This window comes from Cyprinus carpio, chromosome B23 (genome assembly GCF_018340385.1).
Source record: "Cyprinus carpio isolate SPL01 chromosome B23, ASM1834038v1, whole genome shotgun sequence".
NCBI classification, from domain to species: Eukaryota; Metazoa; Chordata; class Actinopteri; order Cypriniformes; family Cyprinidae; genus Cyprinus; species Cyprinus carpio.
The window spans coordinates 25,167,702-25,178,249 of NC_056619.1; the positions used below are offsets into that span (position 1 = coordinate 25,167,702).

Here is a 10,548-nt window from a genome sequence, read left to right on the forward strand (position 1 = left end):
CAGAACAGTGAAGGTTGATGTTTATGACTGGGACAGAGATGGAAGGTACGCTGTTCTTCATGGCTTGCTTGTGTTCCCCCTCGTGGGTAGTAAATATTGTGTTTATGAATACATAAATTATCCTGCATAACAATAACTCAAGTCAAGTTTTCATTAGCCAAAATAATTTCTTCTCAGCACGCTTGTGCAATGTTCATTAAATATTCCTCGCTCAAGTAAACGCTTTGATTTTTCTTCAGTCATGACTTCATCGGAGAGTTTACGACCAGCTATAGAGAGCTGTCTCGTGGGCAGAGCCAATTCAATGTTTATGAGGTAAAAACATTTTGTACAAATAAATTTTGAGTTCTGGCAAAACATAATTTTTCTGCACTTTTAGAGATGATTTAAAAACACTTGCAATGAACAGAGTAGAGAATTAGACTTGCAAATCTGAAAAAGTGAAAAAGGATTTCAAAAGAGTTGGTTTATTTTTGATTGTGTTGTTTGTATGTGTATAAATTATACAAAGATGTGGGACACAGCTAAATACTGTGTTTTAGAACTTAGTTAAAATAGATTTTTGTTTGATTTTCATTTCCATACAACAGATACAGCGAAGACAGGCCAAAGGTGGGGATACAGACATTTAATGTGTTGAAAACTAGTTACTTTTCATGCAATGATAGTTTTTATGTTCGATAACTGTTTATCTAACTTAGCTAAATAAATAAATAAACCTTGTGCTTCTGATGCCTCCAAAAAAGTAAAGGGACAACAGTGTGGGCTGTATTCGTGAAGTGCCAAAAATGTTTCATGAATCATAAGAGAAAAAAACATATGAGGACACTTCAGTAAAATGTCATATTTCTTTCAGCCATGCTTGATGGGTGTCTTTTTGTTTCTTTCAGGTTCTGAATCCTAAGAAGAAAGGGAGGAAAAAGAAATACGTCAACTCTGGCACGGTACGTGTGAATGGATTACCTGTCAAGCGCTCTCCTCTTCTGATGTTTTTTCATAATGACTTCCATTATCTCTCCTCTCTCTCTCTCTTTCACTCTCTCTAGGTAACACTTTTGTCCTTCAAAGTGGAATCGGAGTACACATTTGTGGACTTCATTCGAGGCGGGTGAGTGCCCCTTAAAAGTCCCTGGATAAATTAGGCTGGAGAAAGATGCAGATTTACTGGTTAGAGAGCAGCTGGAATAGCCGTGCATGTAAACCTTTTGTGGAATTATGATTAGTTGATCTGAATAACTTCAAGACAATACCAATAAACAAGAGTGGATCTTAATGTCATTGAGCCTTTAGGGCAGCTCACTTTCCATTTATTTTTTCAGGCATTACTTACATGTGTGTTGAATACTGATACATGGTATGGAATATAGGAGAATTTTTTGCATTAGAACCTAGTTCTGGATATGTGCTTCAAGGCTAAACCCAGTAATGGTCAAATAGTTCAGTGGATCATGTAAAAAAATTAGGGCTTTCAATATATGTGATGTATTAATTTAATGTGATAGTTTTTTTTAAATGCAAGAATTCACACAATGTCACTTACATAAATTCCATACCTGGAGCCATGCAAGCATTCAAGCCTTCATATTTTTGAAATTATCCAGCAAGAACCCTGGTTCCCCAAGCCATGCTTACTGAGAGCAGGCAGTAAAGAATGAGTAAAAAGCACATATTTCATCAACTGACAGCCGTAATAAAAATGTTTTTAAAAAATCTAAAGCAATCATCACATACTCATTTCCAGACATCTGAAATCAAGGCAGTGATTCAGTATACCAGTATATCATACCATATGCTTGCCTTTTAATTGCAGCTGGACCTTTAATTATGCATTGACTTGATAAAAAAAAACATATGTTTGTTTATTTTAAATAAAAACAAATGTCTTTCTTTCTTTCTTTCTTTCTTTCTTTCTTTCTTTCTTTATTGATTGATTTAACATGTCTAGATTAGAAGCATTTTGATAATTTGCTCAGATGATTAAATGATTAAGAGAGTAACTTTTTAATCTGTTAGAAATTTGCATATACAGTGTCATCCAAAAGCTCTATGTTGAAAATCAATTCAATTTAAATCTTGAAATAAACAAAGTATTAGTATTTTGAACATTAACAAAGAAATTTTGATGAAAATGAATTCAAATGAATAGGAGATATTTGGACTATAATATTTGGACTCTGAACTACAGTATTTCTAGGTTACTAATCAAATGTGTGACATTGAGTATGCAAACTCCTTTGTACTAAGGTCAGGTGTCTTGCTACCTTTGAAGTATGAATAATATGGATTAGGTTTTGTTCATATCGGCTTGAGTGCCACTGTCATGAAAACAAAAGGGAAACCAAATAAATGCTAAGATCTTCTGAAGATTTTCAATTCAGTTGTTGCAAGAAATAAATATGCAATCAATCAATCAATCAATCAATCAATCAATAATTGTGCAATAAATAAATAAATAAGCAATTTAACTAGTAGCCTTTGTATACACCACCAGTCAGAAGTTTGTAGTCTAGTATTTTTTTTCTTAAAGTTTTTAAATAAATGTATAAATTTTAATATTTTCTATGTTAATATATTTTAACATCTAACAGTTTACTGGCAAAGCTGAATTTTCATCAGCCATTACTACAGCATTACGTTTTCAGGCTTCAGTATCACATGATCCTTTCATGATCTTTTTTTTTTTTTTTTAATTCTTTGATAAATAGAATGTTCAAAAGAACTGCATTTTTTTTTTTTACATTTTGTAATTTTTTTATAACATAATAAATGTCTTTACTTTCATTTCTGATCAATTTAAAGAAGCCTTAGTAAAAAAAAAAATTCTTAATGATGCAAAACATTTGAACCTTAGTATATATATTTACACACCTTGCACATTTAATATAGCATGTCATATTAAGTATCCATATGTATGTACTGCATTGGTTACAAACTTTTGACTGTGATTCTTTTCAATGTTGAAAACAGAACACAGCTCAACTTCACTGTAGCCATAGACTTCACCGCCTCTAATGGTAAGACCATCATCATTACATAAGCATTTGTGTTTGTGTGGCATGCGATTGTCTCATGTCCGTTTTAGATTTAGAGCTCTGCACTGATGTAAGTGAGCATGATGCCTTTGCTCTTGTGTATTAAATTTGTATTGATTGATACCTGAACACAGGAAACCCATCTCAGCCAACATCACTCCACTACATGAACCCGTATCAGCTGAACGCGTATGCCATGGCCCTTAAAGCCGTGGGAGAAATCATCCAGGATTATGACAGTGACAAACTCTTCCCTGCCTATGGCTTTGGAGCTAAACTCCCTCCTGATGGCAAGATCTCTCATGCTTTTCCCCTGGTGAGTAACAGCTTGAAAAGAGCCATCATTAACCCTGGAAAGCCTGACATATGAAATCATAGTTAGAAAAACCTTTTTTTTTTCTTTTTTTTTAAATGGAACCGTTTTTTAACCTTTAGACTAAATATAGAATATTTAATATAATATAGTATAATATTTAATACATCAGGCTTTTATTACTGATGTATATATAGTATGATATGGGAGAATATGGAGCTCATACTTGAATAGGAAAGAAACACCTCAATTTTATTAAAAGGCCAAAACTGTGCAAAAATTTGGTGCAATTGCTAATATTTATATAGCCAGGAAATATGATAAAATTCTGATAGCTTATAATGTAAATTAATTAGAGCAGTATAACAGACTACTTGGATAAAATGCATTAATGGCAAATGCATTTTTGTCAATCTGTATTTTCCAATAATATGTCTTAGATTACATAGTAAGATTATATTTAAATGCTTTGTTCTATGATCAAACGCTGCAGTTTTTATTGTCGAGGTGAAATAAATGCAATAATGTAATTATGACTGAAGGATGTACAAATAAACGTTCCCCAAAGGCCTGAATTGTCATATTTAATGCTCACATTTCAACATGATTTAAAAAAAACAAACAAAAACTAATTATGTATAAATAATCATTAAACCAAAGTTGCTTTAGCCAAGTAAGTGTTCATCTTGAAATATCACTAACAATATGAAAATTATTCTTACATTTACTTTATAAAAATTAGTAAAGATTTCACAGAAAAAAGACACAACCTGAAGGTGGACGGTTTAAGAATGATACTAAATGTACTTGCTAAAAATGTTTAGTAGATTGTGTACAACAGGTTTTTAGTGCAGTTTTGATCATGTTGATAATTAAAAAAAAGTGTATTAAATATGATACAGTAAGCTTTAAAGGGTTAAAAACACACATACAATAACAAAATTATCATTTATGTATAATTCATTTATGAAAGTTATAGTTTACTCACTCTGTCCTAACCTGTATTACATTTTCTCTCTTCCTAAATTTTTAAAATCTTTTTTCTAAAATAGGCAACATTGGACCCTGTTGACTTTCACTGTATAAACAAGAACAGTTAAAAAATCTTATTTTGAATTAAGTAAGGTTTGGAATAACAGTGACAGGAACAGGAATAATAACAGGAATAATAGTGACAGCATTTTCATTTTTGAGTGAACTATCCATTTAAAACAAACCACACAGACATGATATTCATTATTAAAGCTAAACTATGCTGTCATGAATTTTTAGCTTTGGACATAGCATATAACAATATAAAATATGCCTCAGTCCAGTATGAATAAGTCAGAAATGACTGGTGTTATTCCTCATGTGTTATATATGAACTTGTGGAGCTCTTCTCGAACACGTGTGTATTCTGACCTCGTAGAACTCCGACTGTGAGAATGCAAACTGCGTCGGCATCGAAGGCGTGCTGGAGGCGTACTATGACTGTCTCCGGAAAGTGCAGCTCTATGGCCCCACCAACTTTGCCCCTGTCATCAACCAGGTGGCACAGTAAGCTAAACAGTTCTCCTGCAATTGACACCAGGTTGAGCTCTCTTTCTGTCTCTCTCCCCTGCGAGCTGAACTCCTTCCTGTCACTATCCACTTGTTATTCACTCTAAAGCCTGTCCTCTCTCCACACAAATGCACTTTCACGCACACGCGCTACAAAGACTCCTCCAGAAACCTGCGCTTGACTAACACTTCACTCAGTGAACCTGCTGCTCAGATGCAGTCGAGGTCTGATGTTTACCACGCAGGAAGAAATAACTTCTTTAAAGGGAAATATCATGGAAAACAGGTTTCTTTTTTTTGAAACACAAGATTTTGATGTGATACTATGTTGGCAGCGCTCGCAACACAACCCTCTCGCTCAGTGTTTATTTACTGAAGCTGATCTGTGAAAATGGGTAATTTAGAAATTAGTATGGTTGTGATGTGAAGCCACGAGCACATTAACATTTAAAATTTAAATATCACAGCATGAATGAGAGTTTGAACTATTTCAAATATGAAGAGGTTAGCCAGTCACAAGAGAGGTCCTTTACATGAAGTGTCACATGTACAGTCGAAAAAATAACCAGGTTCTTTTAAAGGCTCAGATACTGGTGGGAAATGGTTGAGTGAAAATTATAGATATAGAACAGAATATAGAACAGGCTTTGGTGCAAGAAATGTAGGAGAAATGTCTGTGAAATAGAATATTTTGTGCAATAGAATATTTAACAGAAATAATTCTGAATTTTATTTATTTATTTATAGAGAAATGTCTTCATGAAATAGAATATTTAACAAAAATAATTCAGATTAAATTCCGATTTTTATTGATTTATTTATTTATACAAAAGCTACTAAAGTAGAGATGAAAAATGTGCAATGAAAAAGAAAATGTATTATAGTTAAACACAACATTTTGAAACTATTTAAAAAAAATCATTTTGGAATCAATTTGAAACTATTTTTTTAAACATTTTTCTTTCTCAGAAATTCTTAGTAAATGTAAAAATTAATTAGAGAGAAAAGAGAAGTAACACTAAATATGAGAACATTTTAAGCATTCTTTTTTACACTATAGATGAAAGATTATTATATAGAATATTTGCTGATACAACTACCACTATTAATTATTGTTACTGTAATAATAGTAATAATATATTGCATTAAACATACAGAATATTATTAATTCATTAATTAATTAATTTATTTATTTCCTTTATTTATATTATTACTCTATTATTCTGTTTTTAATTGAACTGAATTAATTTCAATGTTATCGTCAATGTAATTTCAAAGTAATTATTTCTGTCTGGATATTTTTCACAGAAATATGTTATATAATCAGGCCCAGTATTTTAATTAATCATGATAAAAAAAAAAACCCAGAAAACATGGATGGTTAGTATGCTTTAAATTTGACACAGAACAAGAATGTTGGATTTGAATAAAAAAAAATAATCTCTGATCTAAACCTTGTACACACATGTGAAGAGGCTTTTAATTGCACTTGTCAGTTTCAAGGCTTTTTTTAAATCCAGCTAAATCTCTCAATCTGAAGAAAATCAAACTCCCAGAACTGCAGAGTTGCTTTAAGAGGCAGATATTGATTGGACGCTGCTGCAGTGGTCAACTTTTCAGAGTTGCTAGGAGTCTCCTCTCTCAGCTCTCAGAGAAAACATCTGGAGGTGGTTATTAGGGTCGATGAACTGGATGGAACAGACAGATTTAAAAAGGAAAGTTCAAGAAAAGGCTTCGATAAAATAATGAGGATTATTTCTAACCACATGCTGTAACACAAAACCAGAATCTCCAAATTATTAGCAGTGCTTGTTAAGTCATATAATGACCAAACCCTTATTAATTTTTTTTCTTGCAACCCTAACCTATTTCTAGGCATCAGAATATTTGTTTTGACTTAGGCCCGTTAGAAATCACACATAATTCCATAGCAACTGCTTTGAAATGTACTAGTTTTAGTGCAACCATACTGCATCATTTTCAGTTTCTGAGAAGCATGTTCTTGTTTTGCTTAAATATAGAGGCGTTTAACTCTGTAAACCCTCAGGTGCGCGTCAGAGGTGACAGATGGCTCTCAGTACTTCGTGCTGCTGATCATCACAGACGGTGTCATTTCCGACATGGTACAGACTAGAGAAGCCGTGGTCACCGTGAGTCATTTTTGCTTGTAGACCTTCACAATGTTCTGTAAATACAATAATCTTTTTAGCAGGGCATTGATCACATACTGCTGCCCCTTCCCTGTTTGCAGGCGGCGTCTCTGCCCATGTCAGTCATAATTGTGGGAGTCGGCCCTGCTGAATTTGATGGTGAGATTGTGGCACTGCAAACACAGATGCTCTCAAAAGAAAAATATAATATGTGATGTAACTGTTCTCGTGTTAATGTAACAGCAATGGAAGAGCTGGATGGAGATGAGGTCAGGGTGTCCTCCAGGGGACGTGTTGCTGAGAGAGACATTGTCCAGGTACATAATGTTATCCATCTTTATGTGGCAATTTTGGTCTTTTTTCAATTCTGATTTTCCCCTTTTATTTAATGTTATTTAATATTTACAAAAGTCTTATAAACTATTAGTTATATAAATTATTGTATCACAAATAAAACATTTATTTTAGGATTTTTTAATATTTATAATCGTTAATATAATATGAAATCATTATTTATATTATATAATTTGTATGTAATTTTTAATATGCTTTTCCAGTTACCTTACATTTTTTAAATAAAAGTAAAAAAAAAAAAAAAAAAAAAAACATTTTTAAATAAAAGTTTCAGTTCTGAAAAAAATCCCTTTTATGCCCAGAGTAAATTGAACATTATTTATTGATTTATTTATTAAAATTATGTTTTAATTATTTTTCAATAAACAATTAAAGTAGTTTTGATATATATATCATTTTTTATATTATTTTTTACTATATTATATAAAATCTTTATATATTATATAACATTTTATATTATTTTTTTACCACTTACTTTGCATTTTTTTGTGAAATTAAAAAGCCTTTTTAAGTTTGAATACTGGAATAATAATAATAATAATAATAATAATAATAATAATAATTTATAATTTTTTTATACTCTGAATAAATTTAACACAATCAATTTAGCTCTTTTGATTTTAAATTGTTTTTATAATGTTTAACTACGTAATTACAGTAAGTGGTTTTATAAGTTAAAAACTTTTACTAACTTTACAGGCACAAATGTATTTTGTAAATGTAAATGTATTTTTTATACTAATACTAATATTAAATTAACATTACCACACACCTATATTATATTATATTATATTATATTATATTATATTATATTATATTATATTATATTATATTATATTATATTATATTACATTCTTTTTTATCACTTACCTTAAATTGTTTAGTGTTATTAAAAAGCTGTCTTCAATAAGATTCATCTTTGTATTTCTCTAGTTTGTGCCATTCCGGGACTACATCGACCGATCTGGGAACCAGGTGCTCAGCATGGCCCGACTGGCCAAGGATGTACTGGCCGAGATACCTGACCAGCTGCTGTCGTTCATGAAGAGCAGAGGCATTGAACCCAGACCAGCCCTCTGCCCCTCTCCCACACCACAGATAAACGTCCACCTCTGATCCTAGAGCAGTGTTTTATCCACAGCTATATGTTCGCATCGGAAACCCCCGGGCCTGTCACTGGGGATGCACATTTTTACTTTCCACATCGGTTAGCAGTAGCACATAATGTAGTTACAATAATAATCAACTGAAATCAGGAATATGTTAATGTAAGTGTGTGGTGTAATACTTTATAATCAGCCAGCAATCAATCAAAAAAAACATCAGTATTTGCTTGCCTTGGAATGGAAGATGTGGAAGTGAAAAGAGGGTGAAATTATTGAAAAGAAATGTCTGGGTCATATTTTCTCAAAAAATCTAAAGATAAGAAAAACAATAAAATATGCATAAAATTTTACTTGAAATGCAATACATAAATTACATAAAATAAATGAATCCCATTTCAGTAAATGGAAATGTATTGCTTTAAGACATTATTTTCTCATTCTCAAATTCTAAAATCTCTTTAGTTTAAGTACTAAATGTACTTAATTGTCACAATGAACAAAAAATTAATTATCAGACTTCCAAAAATATGGTACTCTTTGGTATTTGATAATTGTTAAACCTGTTACAAAACTATTGTATCACATAGAATTATTTAATTTTATAATGATTGACTATTTTTATTTAAATTTTTATATACTAAAAAAGCCTTTTATGTTTAAATGCTGAAACAAATCCCCCTTTTATGCCCTGATTAAATTTAATGATAATAATTTTTTATTATGTCATAATTGTTTTTAATTAAATAATTACAGTGTTTTATCCTGTGACTTTTTAAAGCTTAAGAGACACTTTAGACTGCCTTTATTATATAATATTTAGTTCTTTCTCCTTTATTTTGTGTTGAAATATCGTCTGGACATTTCTGAAACTGAAATTTCCCCAGGAACATGATACGCTGTGTTCTCACAGACGGAGTGTGTGGTTGCACAGGCTGTGCTGTACGCTGTAATACCCAACCACGCATGCACAGGTCACCTTTAACAACATCATCTTTATATTTCACGTAGTATCTTAGGCCAAGATATTTTTTCTTTTTCTCACTGGCTGAATTAGTTGCGCTGGCACACTCTTGAGTGTGTAAATATTTTCTAATTTGTGCCCGATTTTGAAAGGAGCTAATAAGTAGCTGTGTGTGGCAGAAAAACAGATGCCTGTGCGGGAACACCGACACACTCGGAGTCTTCCGCACACCTTGAGTGGATGCAGCTAATTACCTGCAGAAACAGAGGTGCCAATCAGTGCAACTGAACCAGAGAGAGGAAGATTGAGGGAAGAAATATCCAGAGTGTAATCAGCAGAGGTTAATGGGCACAGGAAGTAGGCAGACGTATGGCGTGACAAAGATAAATCAGGTGATGAGCAGAACGACAGGAAAAGAAGGGGATTTTACAGGTGAATCTCACAGAGAAATGTCTGGGTCATATTTTACCCCAAAAATCAAAAAAGGACCATTAAGATGCCATGCATTGTGACATTTTTATAACAAAATTTCTCCCTACCACATTCTCATAACTGTAAACTCTCAATACTGTAAAATGTCCAGACCCAATTTTTTTTTTTTTTTTTAAAGTCAGCATAAATGTAATACATTAAATGCAACCATTATATACACATAACATTTAACTTTAAAAATATACTCTATAATTAAAATTAGGTATGCACTATACTATATATTGATAACTTATTGGTTAATGCTGCATATATATCATTTTCTTTTGCATTTCGATTGTCTTTGGTTTTTGCTAATGCTCATCTAAAGTTTATATTTACAAACACTAATGTCAACACTAATCTGTCTGTTATATGTCCTCAGCAAATATCAAAATAAATATCTATTTTTCATGTTGTACATTATAGTTGTTTAAAATGTTGCGATGCCTAAATACACTTGTAGCATTTAAAATACTTTCTTTTTATTAAGTGCTTTTTTTTAATGTATTTAGACAAAATATTATATAATTAAAGTATCAATATCGGTTTGATTTATCGGTTATCGGCCATACACTCTTAAAAATAAAGGTTCTTTATTGGCATCAGTGGTTCCACAAAG

At 31.8% G+C, this 10,548-nt stretch overlaps 1 protein-coding gene across 1 annotated transcript in view; it reads left to right on the forward strand.

The window, feature by feature from the left end:
* The window catches only part of LOC109113209 (copine family member IX), a 40,031-nt gene extending 29,971 nt beyond the window's left edge, over positions 1-10,060 (forward strand). Inside the window, exons 11-21 of the mRNA XM_042750644.1 lie at positions 4-45; positions 240-315; positions 891-944; positions 1,047-1,108; positions 2,968-3,014; positions 3,167-3,348; positions 4,757-4,884; positions 6,935-7,037; positions 7,139-7,196; positions 7,281-7,354; positions 8,325-10,060. Of these exons, the coding sequence (XP_042606578.1) occupies positions 4-45; positions 240-315; positions 891-944; positions 1,047-1,108; positions 2,968-3,014; positions 3,167-3,348; positions 4,757-4,884; positions 6,935-7,037; positions 7,139-7,196; positions 7,281-7,354; positions 8,325-8,507 (1,009 nt within the window). The 3' untranslated portion in view covers positions 8,508-10,060. The remainder of the gene's footprint in view (positions 1-3; positions 46-239; positions 316-890; positions 945-1,046; positions 1,109-2,967; positions 3,015-3,166; positions 3,349-4,756; positions 4,885-6,934; positions 7,038-7,138; positions 7,197-7,280; positions 7,355-8,324) is intronic.
* The last annotated feature ends 488 nt before the right edge of the window (positions 10,061-10,548 follow it).